We start from the raw sequence: 20,187 nt of genomic DNA, 5'->3' as shown, positions 1-20,187 counted from the left end.
ATTACAAGTGTATGCCACCATGCCTGGCTTATTTTTAATTTTTTTTGTAGGGATGGGGGTCTTTCCATCTTGGCTTAGGCTGGTCTTGAACTTCTGGGATCAAGTGATCTTCCCACCTTAGCCTCCCAAAGTGCTGGGATTACAGGCGTAAGCCATCACCCAGCTTTAGATTCTTGTCTGATCTCATATAGTTGTTTATGGAAGCACTTTGCCTACTTCAAAGCTGTGATATTTAGGACTAAGATGGCATTTGCTGAGAGGGACTGATTGAAGAGTGCCGTCTTCAGCAGAGAGGTGTGTCTGAAGCCTTTGTTGCCTAAAAGGGTAACAAATAAGATACATAAGCTTTTGAAATTCTCTGTTTTGAGAGAATCATCTTACTTTCCATGATAGCCTAGCAGCTAATTTTTTGGTTTGTTTTCATAAGCTTTTGAAATTCTCTGTTTTGAGAGAATCATCTTACTTTCCGTGATAGCCTAGCAGCTAATTTTTTGGTTCGTTTTCTCAGCTCAATAAACTTATTTGTAAAATTGTATTAACAGGAGCTTTTCAAGAACATCTGAGTAGAACTAGATAAATCTTCGTCGGTATGTGCCTTAGAAAAATGCAGCCCGGGAAGATAATCCTCTAGAGATGAGAAAGAACTTTAGTCATTGGTATTAGTTTTCTGAGCATAATGACTTACTGACATCCATCACGTCGTGTGTTATTTTGGGCTTTTCAGTATTGAAACTATTTTTTGACAACTACCAATATAGCATTATTAAAGTTCAAAATTAAAGCAGGAATTTACCCACAACTTTATTATTCCAGCACATCTTACTATTGGCACATTTTGGTCTTCCCTCTAGTTCTTGTCCAAAAGTATTTCTGTTTTTTAAATGGCTATAATCATAATCTAGATAAAATACACTTAGCTTTTTATATAATACTACACTATCAGCATCACCATGTTGTCTTTTTTATCATCTTTAATAACTATGTAATTGATCATATAGTTCACAATTTTTAAACTATTTTCCTTGCTAGAAATTGAGTTTTCTGATTCATTGGTATACCACCACACTGAGTGATTTTATTTGTAGTTTTTAATTTTTAAAAATGATTTCCCCTAAGTGTTACCTGTAATATGATTGCTAAGTCAGCAGACATGACCATTTTTAGGACTTATGTTAGTTGCTTTCTAATTCATTATAACCAGTTTATAGAGCTAATAGAAATGTTTGGCTGTATTAGCTTGAATGTAACTTGAAACATCTTAACTAGGATAATAGTTTTTACTTTTAGCAAGAATATGTTTAGTTAAGATTATGATTATTCTGAAGAATTCCAAGCTTGTGTGTACTTTTCTTCTTCTTCTCCTTTATTTATTTATTTGATGTAGTTTATTTTTTAAAAAGGAAAAGCCACAAATATAACCAGCTACACTGCCAGATAAACGAACTATCAATAATGGCTTTCAGAGGCTGTAAATAAGGTAATTGATAGTACTAGAGGCAAATATTAAGACAAAACAGAAAGTTGACAGTCATTTTGTAGAATTGACTGACAAGGGGAGAAAGATAGCATTTTAGTGTGTTTTTTTGATAAACTCATGTTTAGCTTCCTGTAAGTAGTTAAAGCAAATTCCATGCTCTGTTCATTTTTTATGCTAGTTTGTACAGCCTTCAGGTGTTCCCATTGGCAGTTGCCATTAATTTGTTAGAGGCTATACATAGGATTTCACTATGCTGTGGTGATTGGAATACCATGGAGCGGTGGTTCTCAAAACTGAGTGGGGAAGGGGGATGATTTTTTTTTCCCTTAGGGGACATTCGTCACAACTGAAGGGGATGCTGCTGGTATCTAGTAGGTAAAGGCCAGGGCTGCTTCAAAACATCTTACAATAATGCACAGAACAGGCTGGGTGCGGTGGCTCATGCCTGTAATCCCAGCACTTTGGGAGGCCAAGGTGGGTGGATCACCTGAGGTTGGGAATTCGAGACCAGTGTGACCAACATGGTGAAACCCCATCTCTACTAAAAAATACAAAAATTAGCCAGGCGTGGTGGCGCGCATCTGTAATCCCAGCTACTCAGGAGGCTGAGGCAGGAGAATCGCTTAAACCTGGGAAGCAGAGGTTGCAGTGAGCGAGATTACACCTTTGCATGCCAGCCTGGGTAACAGAGCAAGAGACGCCATCTCAAAAAAAAAAAAAAAAAAAAAAAAAAAAGAGAGAGAAAAGAAAAAACAGTAATGCACAGAGCAGTCTCCAACAACAAAGAATTATCTCATTCAGTGTCAGAGTACTTAGGTTGAGAAACCTGGCCACAGAGAAAAATCTCAAAAGGTAAGGCTGAGTGAGCATTGTGTTATAGACCCTTGACACGAATATCGTTGTTCACTTACCAACTGGGTGACTTGGGTAAGTCACTTCTGGAGCTTCCTCAATAATATGATAGTACCTTCATGGTAAATAGAATTGACCAAGGCTCTTATTATAGTATGACAAGTTATAGGTGATTAATACATGAAAATGCAGAGTTAAAAATTTGTAGATGAAATTAGAAAAGAGAGGTATAGAACCAAGCATGGATTTATTATAAAGTATTTAATACCATTTTGGGTAAAATAATCTGAAATATGTTCTTTAAATTTTTTTTTTTTTTTTTTTTTTTTTTGAGACAGAGTCTCGCTCTGTCGCCCAGGCTGGAGTGCAATGGGCGCGATCTCGGTTCACCGCAAGCTCTGCCTCCTGCGTTCACGCCATTCTCCTGCCTCAGCCTCTGGAGTAGCTGGGACTACAGGCGTGTGCCACCTCGCCTGGCTAATTTTTTTGTATTTTTAGCAGAGACGGGGTTTCACCGTGTTAGCCAGGATGGTCTCTATCTCCTGACCTCGTGATCCGCCTGCCTCAGCCTCCCAAAGTGCTGGGATTACAGGCATGAGTGCGCCTGGCCTTAAATATTTTGTTATGAAAAGTTTCTAATATACACAGTAGTAGAGTGAATGGTATAACAAATGCTTATGTACCTAATCACCCACCTTCCACATTGCCATTCTTTAAATGAAGTTTTAGGATAATCCATTTCAGGTTACAGCTTATGACCCAAAATGGGAACCTATGAAGCCTTATTACTTGCCAGAGTGTTGGCATGGTGCTCAATTTAATACCATTTTGACTATCATTAGGATGCTGTTGAAAACAAAATCAAAACTTGATTAAAGCCATATATGTCTTTGCAGCTAAATATAATGAAGGTAGAAAGGACTAATAAAATAAAAAGGAAAATTTAGATTTATTATCTCTAAAATCATAAATGAGATGGCCTGGTAGACTAAATTATTTACATTAATTTAGAATGCAGAGGTAAAGAAGAGTCTTATCCAAATCTATTAAAATCATAGTCTAATATTGTCTTATGATATTTTTTATAACTTTTTGAAACACTGTTTTAGGATAATTGTGAAATATGAGTCTTCACTTTACAAATTGATTTTCAAAATCCTGGTTTGTTAGTTTGGGGTGATCTCAGTTGTACAAGTCTGATTTGGGGGCCGGGCACAGTGGCTCATACCTGTAATCCTGACAGTTTGGGGGGCCAAGCAGGAGGATTGCTTGAGCCAAAGAGTTCCAGACCAGCCTAGGCAATGTAGTAAGACGTTGTCTCTACAAAAAATTTTTTAAAAAATGTGAGCTGGACATGCCTGTAGTCCCAGCTGCTTGGGGGCGAGGGTGAGGAGTGGATGGTGGGTGGTGCTTCGTGCTGAGATGGGAGGATTGCTTGAGAGCAGGAGGGTGGAAAGCTGTGATCACACCCCTATACTCCAGCCTGGACGACAGAGCGAGACCCTGTCTCAAAAAAAAAAAAAAAGGACTGACTTCGGAGGTGATGGTATACATCCTAGTTGATTATTAGCCTCTACATGCATTAAAAAAAAAAATGAAGAAGAAAGTAAAGGAATCCTAAGAAGTGAAGTTGAAAGGCATTTCTTTAGCTATTTAGAGGCTGTATGTGAAGGAGACTAAGGTTATGTACTATGGTAAGCACTTCAGAGACCATTTTGGCAATATTGAGAAGATGAGCTTTTACATATGTGCTGGCCTAATAATTCATCCCTAGGTATATATCCTGAGAAACTCATATACTCATATACTTATGCATGGAGACCATGAAGAAATATGTCAATACAATTTTGTTAATAATAGCGAAAATTAGAAAGTATATCCGTAACAAATAAATGGGTTTATGATGATATATTCATTGGAATATTAGAACATCATTTAAAATGAAATGTTAAGTGGGATAATTCTTAGGGAAAAGTTAAAACACATTGCAAAGAGTAAGTACACTATGATACTTGTGTAAATTTAAAATAGGAAACAATTGGATAGTTTATAGATACTTGTATATCTAGTAAAATGGTGAAAACCTGTGTGAAAGTAATGTATACCTGTTTCAGAAAAGTACTCACCTCTGAAGAGGGAGGGAAGGGAGATTGAAGGTGTGGTTCTTCAATGGAGGCTATAATGTTTTGATTCTATATGAAATCTGAAGTGAGCATGTGAATTTGTTTAATCTGGACAATGATTAAGAGGATCTCTTGCTTTCTTGTATGTTTAGAAGTATTTTGTTTTTTTAAAAAAAGCCAAAACTTTGGTATACCAGATGGCTGTTTAAAATACAGATGCCACCTAAAAATGATTAGCTATAGTTTTAATATGCTGTAATAAAACCAAAACTACTGGTTCCACTGTCTATTTGCTTTTATTATTTTGACTTAATACTATAATATATCTGTGGGCATTAGGCTTTAATAAATTCTCGCATGCTAGTGAAAAATATGTATTATGTTTTTAGGTTTGGTAACTAGTTAATGGAAGGAGTGAGGATGAGAAATTTAAACTAGATAAGCTTAATGGAATGCGTTAACCATAACTTTTCTCCTAATTTTAGAATTAGAGTTTGTGAGATGGCAGTACCTTAATATGATGTAATTATTTTTTTTTTCCAGCGTTTTATTCAGTATTTGGCTTCAAGAAACACGTTGTTTAACTTAAGCAATTTTTTGGATAAAAGTGGATTGCAAGGTAAAGATAACTTTTTCATTATAGAAAATCAAAAGAATGACACCCACATAATGATTACTCCAGAGTAGAACTTTGTCTTTTAGAACATGTGCTACTTTAAATCTTATATTTTAGTGAAGGTTGTAGGAAAGAAAAAACTTTTTAATTTGAAGATTAATATTAATTTTCCTACCAGATACTCAGAGCTCTCTGAGAGGGAGTACAGAGTAGTTATTTGAGAGCATGAATTCTGGAGCTGGACTGTCTGGGTTTGAATCTTGTCTTTGCTGCCTACCAGCTATATGAACTTGGGCAGGTTACTTCGCCTCTGCATCAGTAGAATCGAGGAATAGTGATAGTACCTACCCAATAAGATTGTCACGAGACTTAACCTAGTTAATTACTACAAAGTGCTTAGAACAGTGCCTGGCACACAAGACATGCTATGTAAGGCCAGGTACGGTGGCTCATGCCTGTAATCCCAGCACTTTGGGAGGCTGAGGCGGGTGGGTCTCTTGAGGTCAAGTGTTCGAGACCAGCCTGGCCAACATGATGAAACCCCGTCTCTACTAAAAATACAAAAATTAGCCGGGATTGGTGGTGCACACCTGTAATCCCAGCTACTCAGGAGGCTGAGGCAGGAGAATTGCTTGAACCCAGGAGGCGAAGGTTGCAGTGAGCCAAGATCATGCCACTGTACTCCAGCCTGGGTGACAAAGCTAGACTCTGTCTCAAAAAAACAAACAAAAAAAGAAATGCTATGTAAATATTTGCTTTCATTGTTATTATAGTATTTTATGTTTCATTCCAAGAAATGTAGTTGGAATATTACATGTTTTAGTAGCTAAAGTAGATATAATTTATTGAGATGAATTGTTCCTTCGTATTCATAGCTGTTTTCTTATTTATGTTTTTTTGAGACAAAGTCTCATTCTGTCACCAGGCTGGAGTGCAGTGGCATGATCTTGGCTCACTGCAACCTCCGCCTCCCGGGTTCAAGTGATTCTCCTGCCTCAGCCTCCCAAGTAGCTGGGACTACCCGCGCGTGTCACCACGCCCAGCTAATTTGTGTATTTTTAGTAGAGATGGGGTTTCACCATGTTGGCCAGGGTGGTCTCCACCTCTTGACCTCATGATCTGCTTGCCTCGGCCTCCCGAAGTGCTGGGATTACAGGCATGAGCCAGCCACCGCACCCGGCCTGTTATTTCTTATTTAGTAACTTGAAGTGGACATAATGTGGTTATAGCTGTCCATGCACATTGTCTTAATGGGATCTGTTTTACTTAGTTCTATAACTAGGCTGTTAGCATTATAGAATGTCAGCTTTAGGGAGTACCTCATAAAGATATGCCAAATGAGTTAGGAATATTCAGCAGTGAGGCTCAATCAGGAAAATGTCTTTAGAGAAGGTGAGATTTGTGCTGGGCTTCAAGAGAAGGATGAGAAGATGGGTTGGCTTAAGCACAGGTACACAGATACAGTACATGCATGTGAAAGTAAGCACGGATACACAGATGTATATGGATGTGAAAGTCATTCACATGGATATGAATATTTAAGATTTACAGAGCAAATGAATGTGAATAGAATATATATGAATGGTGTATTTGAGAACATGTAGTGGCAGATAGCCCCCAAGAAGCTATTCAGAGCCAAAATCAAGCACAAAAATTTTTTATAGAGTTGGAATTTTATAATGCAGTAGAGAGAGGAGGGGAGAGGGAATTATGTGTTACCCGGAAAGAATCATAGCTTAGTCAAGTTAGATCAGAGTAAACCAAATCTTGAAGATGCTGAGACTGTTTCAGTTGTTGTGGTTATCTAGTGTAGAGTTAATCAGGGCCTGAACTGTGGTTCTTTTGGAGGTGTCAAAAAAAAAAAAGATGAGTGGATTTTTTTTTTTTTTTTTTTTTTTTTTTTTTTGTGATTGGCTGTATTTGAGTTTGAGGTATTCAGTCCAGTACTTGTTTCCCTTCGGTAGGTGCAAGTATTGCTTAAAATGAATTTAATACCCTATCTTCCAGACATTCTAGAAGACCAGTAATCTATACGCAGGACCCGTCCAGTGTTACAAAATACGTTATATTTTAACAAGAGGTATGGCTCTCTAAGTTAAGGAAAAAAAATTAAAACAGTAGACCCCCTCTCTTGAAAAAATATTTTTTTTTTCTTTGAGACAGGATCTGGTTCTGTTGCTGAGGCTGGAGTAAAAGAGACTGGGGCTTGCTCTGTCACCTAGGCTGGGTGCAGTGGTGTGATCATAGCTTGCTGCAGCCTGGAACTCCTGGCTCAAGCTGTCCTCCCTTCAGCTTCCTGAGCAGCTGGGATTACAGATATGCACCACCATGCCTGGTTAATTTTTTTTTTTTTTCTTGAGACGGAGTCTCACTCTGTCGCCCAGGCTGGAGTGCAGTGGCGCAGTCTCAACTCACTGCAAGCCCCGCCTCCCGGGCTCATGCCATTCTCCTGCCTCAGCCTCTCCGAGTAGCTGGGACTACAGGCGCCCGCCACCACGCCCGGCTACTTTTTTTGTATTTTTAGTAGAGACGGGGTTTCACCATGGTCTCGATCTCCTGACCTCGTGATCCTCCCGCCTCGGCCTCCCAAAGTGCTGGGATTACAAGCGTGAGCCACCGCGCCCGGCCCTGGTTAATTTTTTTATTCTTAAATATTTTGTAGAGATGGGCTCTCTTGCTCTGTTGACCAGGTTGGTCTTGAACTCTTGGTATAAAGCGATCCTCCTAAGCCTCCCAAAGTGCTGGGATTACAGGCATGAGCCACCACACCTGGCCTCTTTTTGAAATCTTAAACAGAAGTCAGATATATATTATAGATAAAAATGGAGTGTGTCTGTTTTCAGGGGCATGGAAGAAACTGCCTACTCATCCTTTAATTTTCACTTCTTCCCTCATTCAGTTCATTTTAACTTTAAAAGTTTGTGGAAAACAAGATGCAGAGCACTGCTCTAGGCAGAGTTTATGCATATATCCAAGTAGGTTTTTTGTGTCTTATTAGTGACTGATTTCTCATTTTCTTAAGATGGAAATTAAGCAATTCTAGTGATAAGGTTTTAATAATTTCACTCTTTTTATGTAGAGGAGAGGTTGAGCCTTGAAGGATGATAGGTATTTACCCTCTTAGGATGGAGTATAGTAGATAGAACCATATGAACCGAAAAGCTGAGGAATGTGAGCATGTAACACCTGACCTGTACAGTAGTAGGTATGAAGTCATATGAGAGCAGTATTCTTTTTTCTATTTTGTTCACTGATTTTTCTCCACTGGTACTTAATAGACAATAAATATTTTGCTAAATAAATGAACTGGTGATGTTGAAATCCAGTTAGTTTACATTTTGGTTAGTTTTGGTATTGTCTTTTAAAAGTAGCAAAGATCAAGTAATTAAATTTGTTAGATGAATATGAGTTAAAATAAAATGGGTTCACTTTTCAATGAGGAGCAAAAATTTATAGACTTCCTTGAGCCAGGCAATAACTAAAACACAAAGTTTTTGGTGTTTTTAAAAAATAATATTGATTAGATTTTATGTTGCTGAAGTTTTGAAATCAAGGTCATGATTAAACAAATCTTAGAATGATTTATGTATTCATTTAGAAAGTTTCATTGAAAACATTCATATAATTGTTTTTGTTACACCCTAAACTTGCATATTGCCATTTCTTATATTAGACAGTAATTTTTTATACTTTTTATAAGGTTGGCACATACAAGTTATGGTTCTAAATACAGCTAAAGATTTTAGGAGTATAAAAATTATATAAAGTTGCTTGATTTGAGGAATGGGATTGTGTTTCCATAGGATGTTAAATTTGAGTTGTGAGATTATCAAGTTGTGTGAAAGAACCTGTTTTTCTAATTCCTGTTGAATAAAGAATAGGAATATTGAGAGAAACAAAAGAAACTTCTTATTTTAATGAAGTTCTAAGGGAAGAGGTTTTTCTTTTTTTAAAGCTACATAGGACTTATCTGATTTAAATATGAAGCCTTAAGAGAATTTAATGGTAATGTTATTAATTAGTTACTTAATTTACATCACTAAATTGAATTGGGATTTCAAGACATTATAACCGTTGGATACAATGAGTTGTTTTTTTTTTTTTTTTTTTTTTTGTTTTTTTACAGGATATGACATGTCTACATTTATTAGGCGGTATAGTAGATATTTAAATGAAAAAGCAGTTTCTTACAGACAAGTTGCATTTGATTTCACAAAAGTGAAGAGAGGGTGAGTTAAGCTTTTTTTGACATCTAATTGATTTGAATTTTTAAAAATGTAAAACATCGGAGTTACTAGATTATGAATTACAAAATTTTAGCCAGTTTTAAAAGATGAGCCTCATTTTTCTTTGATGAGGTATATCAAGTACTTTTTGTGGTAGGATTTGTTTTTAAGTTCTTTTTTATAGTACCTTTATTGAGATATAATTCACATAACAAAATTTATCATTTTAAAGTGTGTAATTCATTGGTTTTTAGTGTATTTACAAAGTCGTCCAACATCACCACTAATTTCAGAACATTTTTATCACCTCCAAAAAGAAACTCTATACCATTAGTCTTCATTTGCTATTCCCTCTTCCCCTAGATCCAGGCAACCATGAATCTACTTTCTGTGTCTCTGGGCTTGCCTATTCTGAACATTTCATATAAATGAAATTATACAATATGTGACCTTTGTGTAGCATAGTATGTCCAGGTTATAGCATCCATGTTACTTCATATATCAGTATTTTATTCCTTTTTCTAGCCAAATCATATTTTACTTTATGGACATATACTGCATTTTGTTTATCTGTTCATAAGCTGATGGCCACTTGAATAGTTTCTACTTTTGACTATTAGGAATAATGGTGCTGTGAACATTAGATTTTATGTGGATTATCTTTTTAATTCTCTTCAGTATATACCTAGAAGTGGAATTGCTGTGCCATGTGGTAACTCTTATGTTTGCCATTTTGAGGACCTGCCAGATCATTTTTCAAGGCAGTTGAATCATTTTACGTTCCCACCAGCAGTGTATGGCACTTTCAGTTTCTCCCTATTCTTGCCATACTTGTTATTTTCTGTGTTTTTTTTTTTTTTGCTTGTTTTTTTTTTTTAATGGTAGCCATCCTAGTGGGTGTGAAGTGGTGTCTTGTGATTTTTTAGTTTGCATTTCCCTGATGGCTGATGATATTGAGCATTTTTTTTTTTTGAGCTGTTGACCATTTGTATATCGTCTTTTGAAAAAATGCCTCTTCAAACCCTTTGCCCTGTTTTTATTTTTGATTTTCACTTTTTGAGACAGTGGCACAATCCCAGCTCACTGCAGTGTCGACCGCCTGTGCTCAAGCAATTTTTCCCCCTCAGCCTGCTGAGTAGCTGGGAACACAGGCATGCAACACTGTGCTCAGTTAATTTTTAAAAAAAGTTTCATACAAATGAGTTCTCACTGTGTTGCCCAGGCTGGTCTTGAACTCCTGGGCTCAAACAGTCTTCCCATTTTGGCCTCCCACAGTGTTGAGATTATAGGCTTGAGCTACTGACCTGGCCTTTTGCCCGTTTTTAAATTGGTTTACTTGCCGTTTTTATTGTTCAGTTGCAAGAATTTTAAAAAATATGTTCTAGACACCAGTTTCTTATCGCATAAATAATTTGCAAATATTTTTCTCCCATGGCTTGTCTTTTCAGTTTCTTGGTGTTTTTTGAAGAACAAACATTTTTAATTAATTAATTAAGTGTATCTTTTTTTTCCTTTGGTTGCTTGTACTTTTGTAATCATGTCTAAGAAATCATTGTTTAATCCAAGGTCACAAAGATTTACTCCTACTTTTTATCCTAAGAATCTTGTATTTTTTGCCCATATAGTTAAGTTTTTATCTATTTGGAATTAACTTTTGTATATGGTGTGAGAGATGAGTCCAAATTTGTTCTTTTGTATGTGGATATCTAGTTATCCCAGCACTGTTTTGTGAAATTACTCTTCTTTCCCCATTGGATAGTCTTAGCACCTTGTTGAAGATGAATTGACCATAAATGTAAAGGTTTATTTCTGGACTTGCAGTTCTGTTCTGTTGATCTGTACGTATATCTTCATGCCAGTATCACATTGTCTTGATTACTGTTGCTTTGCAGTGTGTTTTAAAATTAGAACGTGTGAGTCTTCTAACTCTATTCTTTTTTTTCCCAAGATTGTTTTGGCTGTTCTGGGCCCCTTGCATTCCCATGTGAATTTCAGGATCAGCTTTTTGATTTCTGCAGAAAAGATAGCTGGGATTTTGTGGGGGATTGCATTGAATCTATAGATCAGTTTGGGGAGTATTATCTTCTTAATGATTAAATTTCTAGTCTATGAACAAGAGATGTCTTTCTGTTTATTTGGATCTTTTCGCATTTCTTTCAGTGCTGTTTTGTATTTAAGCTTTCTTTTAATCTTAAGTGCAGAAGATGCATTTAATTTTTGCTGCACCCTAAATAACAATCATCTTAGCACATGATCCAGTCACATGAATGATATAGTCAGTGCTTCTATAACTGATAACACCTGATATGCAGATTTTTTCCTAGGATATAGGATGAGGGCTCAGGAGAAAGCCACTGAAGACATTCTTAGCAGCAGTGATGACTCTTGTAGCTATGAAGGCCTGTCTTGAAGGGAATCTGGCATGTACAGAAATAGTCTGGTGAATGCCTTCCTGAGCCACTCTGCTGCTCAGTGATCCCAAAGGTCTAAGCAATTGATGTGTTCCTTTAGATTGTTCTATTGAAATTTTAAATTAATGGACTGAAGTGAAAAATTTAATTAAAAATAGAGGTAACCTCTTATGCAAGAAAATTTAAAGCTGAATTCAAATGTTCTATGCTGCCATTCCAAATCCATCAGGAGGTGATTATTTTGGAATATGCCTAAAGTAAATTCTACAGATTTTGTTTCATATATTTAAGCACTTTGTAGAAGATTATGATGGAGAACTTTTTTAGAAGTCTAATTTTTAACCTCTGTATCCTGTCCAATAATATTTCCCTGTAAAGTATCTTCAGTAAAGTTGATCTTCAGTGTATTTACAGATTTCAGAATAATAGATTTTTAAAATGGTAACTTTTTTTCTAAATTGAAGGGCCGGTCTTGAGAATAGTTGGTGAATTTTTTTATTTAATAGAGCAGTCCTTTTTAATTGGATGAAAATAGCCCCTGATTAAGTACAATAAAATTAGTATTGACTTAGTTGAATCAAGGAGGAGCCATAGTTGAGTGGGGACCAAGAAGAAGCGCAAAAGTGGCATTATACGCACGCATATACACATATCAGACTGTATAAATACAAAAGAAAAAAATCAAGAATATCAGATATAAATTGAGGACATGACAGCAGTTGAAATGTATTATATCATGGCAAAAACCTCAGTAGGCTACGCCTTTTGGAGAGGACTGTCATTATAAGTAGTAAAGTTTGATTTATTAAGATACTTTTTTATGTTTACAAAAGTAATAAACTTAAAATTTAAGAAGAATACCATTCTAATTCATAGAAAATGTTAACATTTTAGTGTGTCTAATCTTTTCTGTGTGTGTAAATAGAAATATATATATAAAGGCACATAGAAAATTATATAAAAATTGAATGAGATTCTTTGAAGGCTGCTTTTCTTCCCCTCCTGTGTATTTTGGACATTTTCAATGTCTGTACACATAGATCCATCTCATACTTCTTTCTTTTTTTTTTTTTAAGACAGAGTCTGGCTCTATCACCCAGGCTGGGGTGCAGTGGCATGCTCTTGGCTCACTGCAACCTCCACCTCCCGGGTTTAAGCGATTCTTCTGTCTCAGCATCCCAAGTAGTTGGGACTACAGGCGCCCGCCACAATGCCCAGCTAATTTTTGTATTTTTAGTAGAGATGGGGTTTTGCCATGTTGGCCAGGCTGGTCTTGAACTCCTGACCTCAAGTGATCTATATGTCTCGGCCTCCCAAAGTGCTGAGATTACAGTCATGAGCCACCTCATCTGGCTTCAGTCCATCTCATTCTTATGAATGGCTGTAGAATTATGTTGCAGGTATAGATCTGATTTATTCCCTTTTTTTAATCTTTTAAAAGCAATGGATTGACCATCCTTTATGTATGGTTGCATTGAGTTTTTCTGTAGAATAAATTATTAAAATTGATGAGTCATTGAGATATGTTTACATTTAATATTTTAATACAAAACACCAAATTATCCTTTATAAAAATTATACCAAATTATTGGCTTAGTTATTTTTATTCTTCCATCATCGTGAAAAATGCATTCATATGTGTTCATTTTATATTAGTTGATTAAATAAATGGTGATATTGAGCACACTCCCCCTTCCTTTTGAATGCCATACTTGTTTTATTAACTTTTGATGTCCGTTGACAGCTTCTCTATTGGGTTTTTCACTCTTTTCCATTGTGTTGAATAGTGGTAAGAACTCACAAGCTTTTTTAGTCAGATGAATCTAGGTTTGAATTCTAGCTTCATACCAATTAGATGAGGGACTTCAGTGAGATACTTTAGCTGGTTTACTGACTTTTAAAAAATAATATTACTTTGAAATAATTTCACTTCTAGAAATGTAGCAAGAATATTAGAGAAATTCTGTATACTTTACTCAGAACCACCAGTTTTTAACATTTTGCCACATCTGCATTTCTCTTTCTGTGTATATTCACATAGGCGCACACGCACATTTTTTTCTGAACCATTTGAGAGTGGGTTACATACATTATGCCTTTTATAGTTTATATCTTTTAATACTTTGGTGAATATTTTCTAAGAACAAGGATATTTTGTTACATATCTATCAGCTTGCTAAACTTCTTTCACATGGTGGCACACAAACTGATAACTATTTATACAAGAGACTACTTGAGGCTAAAGGGTTAAAAAGGATTCAACATCTTGGCACACTTATAACCCTTTCTACCATACTAGTATGCTGTGGCAAAACTGGGAAGGCCTTACTTAAGCTCTGAGTTATTTCATCTGTAAAATTATGATGTTAATTAGTACTTTCCTGTCAGGATTGTTGTGAGAATTAAATGGTATATTGTATGTAATGCTTAACACATAACAAACACTCAACAAATGAACTTTTTGTGTATTAGGAAAATAAATTGTTATAGGTTATGAGTATTTTTCCCTATTTTTTAACATTGTTAAAAGCTTTACAATCTTAGGTGATCAAAATCATCATCTTCATTTTTATGTTTTTTATCTTTCAAGCAAGCTCAGTGAGCTAAAATGATTATTATGTTTTCATCAGATATATTTATGGATTCAGTGTTTTATATTTTAATCTTGGATTCATTTGGAATCTACCATGGTAGGAAAAACATGAGGTAGAAGCCAACTTTTTTTTTTTTTTTTTTTTTTTTTGAGGTGGAGTCTCGCTCTGTCACCCAGGCTGGAGTGCAGTGGCGTGATCTCTGCTCCCTGCAACCTCCGCCTTCCGGATTCAAGTGATTCTCCCACCTCAGCCTCCCGAGTATCTGGGACTGTAGGCACACGCCACCGTGCCCGGCTACTTTTTGTATTTTTTAGTAGAGATTGGGTTTCACCATATTGGGCAGGCTGGTCTCGAAATCCTGACCTCGTGATCCACCTGCCCCTGGGCCTCCCAAAGTGCTGGGATTACAAGCGTGAGCCAGCGCGCCCAGCCTTACTTAGCCAACAATTTTTAAATAGAAATATAGTTTGGGTGGCAAGAAGACCAGACAATTGCTTTTTGTTATTTTCTGTTCCAGAATGAAATATTTTGGGAGTTAAGAGCTGAGAGCTTATGTGTTTCATGTAAGGAGACAAAGAGGAGAAGAGGATTTGAAGATATTTAGAGGATTTTATTAGAGACGGCTAAGAGGATTGCTGGCAATGTTGAGTATTCATTTGAGGTTGATGATCATGAGTTTATAGTTTTGCCAGTTTGCCCAGTTGTGCCATTTTCTTTACCAGCACTCAGCTGTGTGTGTACAGGCATGGATTAGTTTTAGGTGTTTGCTCAGCCAGGATTGTGAATTTGCCAGGTGACTGAAATGCAGGGAAGAAAAGAGGTGCAAGAAAGTTAAAGGTATTTGTAAAGGAGTGATTATATTAATGGTCTGGAATTCTAAGCTAGATGAAGAAAGTAAAAAAGAGAAAGGATCAATGTGGTTAGTGGTGGAGTTGAAACATTGAAGTTTCTGATGAGGTCAAATAGTTTTTACCACAGGGATATGTGACCAAAGCAGCTGAAAGTTTAAAAGGTAATTGTCACAGAATAAGGTGTCTGAATTTTACCTTTTTGGTTTTTTTTTGTTGTTGTTGTTGTTCAGGGGTGGGGCTAGGATGCTGTGGTTTCTGGGGGCAGTAAGGTTAGAATCAGGAATTTTGACATCAAGGTGTTGGATTGGTTGTCCATGTAGATGTTGAAGCTAATGAAGACAAGAAAGACTGAGCCAATGTTCAAATCTTCTGTGATGGAGAAGTAACCAGAGGTAAAGCAATGACTTCAATAAGAAGAGTTGCAAAAGAAGGGATGGTGTCCTCATCCCAAGCTCCAGCAGCTGGTTCCAGCCAATGCTGTTTAGCACTTGAGAGGAAACAGGCATCCATAAGTTAACACATTAGGGAGAATTAGGCCGAAGCTGTTCAATAGGTGACTACTTAAGGCAGTCTAATATTTGTTTATTAAACTTTGTTGTGTCCTACAAAGCACAATTGTTGCTTTTTATAGCTTAATTGTTTTTTGGCATCTGAGGTCATAGTTCATGGTTTATCCTAGGGTAGAACAGCCATTTATAAGTATAGTCATTTGTAAATTAGGGGAACCTGACATATTTTTTGGAAATGCCTTGTTACTCAGCCAAACAGTTATGCCATAATTTCACAGTCTAATACACCTGGGTTTACATAATGACCCTACCGCTGATTAGTTCTGTGATCTTAGACAAGTCATATACCCTCACTGAACCTAAAATTTCATCATCTGTAAAATGGAACAAGAATATCAGTAGAATTTTTATGGGGATTTGAAAATGATAGGGCAATCTCTGAATAATACTTAGTGTGATATGTAATAAGCTCTTAATATTAGTTGTGTATGTTAGCCCCAGTACCTTTCATGTACTGGTTTTTATATCTGTTTTGGTGCTGCCAATATTTCTCTATCTTTAGAAATATCTGTTTGGAAATATTTAACAGAATATTTTATTAAAGACTGTCCACTGAAAGTATCTCTTGTGTAATAGCCAGATTAGAATGACTTGGTAAAATTGTTCTTTATTTTGTAATAAAGTGGTTTTCTTTATAATTTCTGAATTAAAAGCCATTGCTCTTGGGTCATGAATAAAATACTTTAAATAAAACAGTGCTCTAAGACTTTGTTAACTCCTGGCCTACAGAGTGTTTAACTGTTTACTGACTTGAGGCAAATGATTATTTTATTTGTAATTTAAAAAAATGGTAAAACTGCTCTTTACACACCAATGATTGTGAGGATCAGATCATTTCATCATGTGAAAAGTGTGCTATAGACCTTGCTGTATAATGTAAACTTTTGTTTTTATGGCTCATGCTTTATGTTCTTTTTTAGTTCTAAATGAGTACCTTGACATTTGACATATTGTGTTGCCTATTTTTGTTTTTTCTGTATGATCTCTGTTTAGTTTTCAGGTTCCATAATGACTTAAAAATATGTGACATTTCATAGCAACTTGGTTCTCTGTTTTAGTAGAGAATCGGGGGGAGTTTGAAATGTAGATTTAATTGCAGATTCATTTCTCTTTTTTTTTCATAACAGGGCTGATGGAGTTATGAGAACAATGAACACAGAAAAACTCCTAAAAACTGTACCAATTATTCAGAATCAAATGGATGCACTTCTTGATTTTAATGTAAGTTGATTTATGCTTTTGTAATTTAAGATTTTAAAAAATTAGGTCATTATAATTCATGAGAATTTTTAACTTCAAGTTTTCACAGACTCTAGTTTTTCACACTGATACCCTATATGGCTAAGGATTTTCTATAAAATAGTCTCAAGTCAAATTACTTTCTGATTTTTGTGACTGTTTTGGATTTATTTCTTTAGTGCTTCTCTAGCTCTAGAATTTTAAGATATACAAGCTAAAGTGGTGAAAGGATTGATCTGAAAATATATTTTCTTTTGATAATGGCTTTTAGATCTTAAAAATGTACAGGGATATTTTTTAAATGAATAGCCAACTTAATATTTTACTTTTGTCTATTTAATGGGACTCAAAGCGTGACAATTATTCGGAAGAAGTTTAAATAGTACTTATAATAGCCTGTTATGTAGCTATTGCCCAAGGGCATTGTGTTCCCTGGGATTTTTGTTTTAATGACCATGACTTGAACCAAGCTGCCAGCTTTGTCATTCATTTATAATATGTTAGAAGTTAGCATTTTCAACTCTTCTGTTTTTTTGGCATCTATCTTACAATGTTTTGTTTATTATTTACTTGTCATTTTGTTTTAGAGATTCTGAGTGCACGTTAGTGAATGGAACTGTGACAGTTTCATGCTGAAATAGATTTTTCCTTTAAATTGTTTAATTGCTAGTTTTTAAGCTTCTTCAGGACAGGAACTAGGTCACTTTTGTTCTCTGTTGTACCCCCATTGCCTATTAATGTGGCACATAGTAAGTGTTCAGTAAACATTCAATAAATCTTACAGGTATTTCATAGACTAGAACAGAGATTATCCAACTACAGCTCACTGCCTATTTTTGTATGTTTTTTAAGTGGTTGAAAATAATTAAATGATATTTTGTAACAGGTGGAAGTTATTTGAAATTCCAACTTCAGTGTCCTCAATAGTATTATTGGAACACAGCCAGGCTCACTGGTACATATTATCTATGGCTGTTTCATGTTACATCAGCAGAGTTCAAAAGTTGTGACAGAGACTGTGTGGCCCACAAAGTCCAAAATATTTACCATCTGACCCTTTACAAAAAAAAAGTTTGCTGACCGCTGCCCTAGAAGGCATGGGGTACTGATGCAGTTATTCAACATTATTTTGGTTTGTATAGAAGCTCAGAGTCCAACCATGCATATTTTTCTTAATATATTGTATTTGTATAAAATTTCTTCTTTTCAATGTCTGTATTGTACTTTGTTATATATAACAATTTATCTGAACCTCCTGTTGATAGATGTTTAGTTTTTCTGTTTTTTTTATCCTAAACAGTGCTACACTCAATTCTCTCTCCTCTCTCTGTCTCTTGTCTGTCTCTCCCTCTGTGTGTGTGTGTGTGTGTGTGTTTCTATTTGTAAACCTATTTCAATAGGGATAACACCCAGAAAAAGAATGTGGTGGTTCAAATAATATAAGCATTTAAATTTTTAATAAATATTGCTTATATCCAAAAGGGTGAGCCACTAACTTCTCAACTGGTGTCTGTTTTTGCTTTTTCATCTTTTTTTGTTTGTTTTTTTTTTTTGAGACAGCGTTTTTCTCTGTCACCCAGGCTGGAGTGCAGTGGCATGATCATAGCTCATTGCAGCCTCCAACTCCTGGGTCAAGCAATCCTGCCACCTCAGCCTCCTGAGTAGCTGGGACTACAGGGGTACACCACCGTGCTCAGCTACCTTTTCTTGGTTTTAGTTTTTTTAGAGACAAGGTCTTGCTGTGTTGCCCAGGCTGGTCTCATTTTAAACTGCCAGGCTCAAGCAATCTTCCTGCCTCGGCCTAACAAAGTGCTGGGACCACAGGCATGAGCTACCGTGTTCTTTTTTTTTTCATTCTTATGGGCACTGAGTAATATAGTCTGATGTTCAGGAAAGGATATTTTAGTAATTTGATTTGATTATTGTATTTTAATTTACCTGATAAGTGAAGTTGTATTTCTTTTCACGTTATTATCCATATGTATTTTTTATTTTATAAATTGTTTTCATTTACTTTATTTATTATTAGGATTCTCCCTATATAATGGACATCAGCTCTACTAGATAGTCTGCAAATACCTTTTTTTACCAGTTTTTTGTTTGTCATTCAATTTTGTGCTTAGTTTTTCTATATATAACAACAAGTTAATTTTCCTGTGCTAAAAAAGAACTTAGAATTAGTTTGGTTTATCTTTTTGATTTATTCCTTGAGATAAAACTAAAAATGTTTTCAGTATTCTTTCAGTCAAGTGAATACAATTATCTGGTTACAGCAGATTTAATAATAATAAATAATGTTCATTTATGTGGTAGCTACTGCACCAGGATCTTTATGTATGTATTAGAGAAAATAAATGTGTTTTTCACTAACATGCCTAATGCTTGAATTTGCTGTATTTTAATTTGAAGGAAATCTTTTTGTCAGTGTCATTTGAAACCTAAGATTAGCTAATTTTATTTTCCAATTTTTCCCTAGGTTAATAGCAATGAACTTACAAATGGGGTAATAAATGCTGCCTTCATGCTCCTGTTCAAAGATGCCATTAGACTGTTTGCAGCATACAATGAAGGAATTATTAATTTGTTGGGTAAATACTGCTGTAGCCTAATAACATTTCTTATCTTGTGTCATATGGATAAATAATATTGACTGAGTTGTTACTTAAAGCTGTCTAAAAATTTATTATGATATATTCACTCATTGTAACAATTAATTTGGAGAAAAGAGTTTTATACCTAATTATTTCTGCAAGTGGTTACATATTTTTATACCCAGGATGTTCAGCAAGATGAACTTTATTTTTTAGATATATCTATGTTTTTTTCCACCCATTTTATTAATTTTTAGAAATATAAAAGTACCTTTAAAATTTAGCTGGGTTAAGATAGTAAGTTTTAGGCTGAGGCAGGAGAATTGCTTGAACCCAGGAGGCAGAGGTTGCAGTGAGCCTAAATCATGCCATTGTACTCCAGCCTGGGCAACAAGAGCGAAACTCTGTTTCAAAAAAAAAAAAAAAAAAGGATAGTAAGTTTTATGTTATAGGTATTTTACCACAATAAAAAAAGGTGGAAAAAAAAACCAAATTATTTGTCCCAGAAAAATATTATTTTCTCATAAAACTCCATAATGAACTTTTTAAAAATTTAAATCTGTTTTTTATAGTTTGAAGTAACGTGGACTTACTCAGTACTCAGGGATGCTTTAATCTATAGGGATAGGGAAATTTGG

The 20,187-nt window shown here is 35.5% G+C and overlaps 1 protein-coding gene across 28 annotated transcripts in view; it reads left to right on the top strand.

Moving 5' to 3' along the window:
* Window positions 1–20,187, top strand: part of PICALM (phosphatidylinositol binding clathrin assembly protein) — a 102,538-nt gene that overhangs the window by 29,121 nt on the left and 53,230 nt on the right. For all 28 annotated transcript variants that reach the window (XM_063641492.1, XM_063641498.1, XM_063641496.1 and 25 more), the window contains exons 3-6: window positions 4,996–5,071; window positions 9,195–9,297; window positions 16,847–16,940; window positions 19,435–19,546. In XM_063641492.1, coding sequence (XP_063497562.1) covers window positions 4,996–5,071; window positions 9,195–9,297; window positions 16,847–16,940; window positions 19,435–19,546 — 385 coding nt within the window. The remainder of the gene's footprint in view (window positions 1–4,995; window positions 5,072–9,194; window positions 9,298–16,846; window positions 16,941–19,434; window positions 19,547–20,187) is intronic.

The sequence above is a fragment of the Symphalangus syndactylus genome, chromosome 6 (assembly GCF_028878055.3).
Source record: "Symphalangus syndactylus isolate Jambi chromosome 6, NHGRI_mSymSyn1-v2.1_pri, whole genome shotgun sequence".
Taxonomy (NCBI): Eukaryota; Metazoa; Chordata; class Mammalia; order Primates; family Hylobatidae; genus Symphalangus; species Symphalangus syndactylus.
Note: the sequence above shows the minus strand (reverse complement) of the source record. Positions and strands in the feature narration are given on the sequence as shown.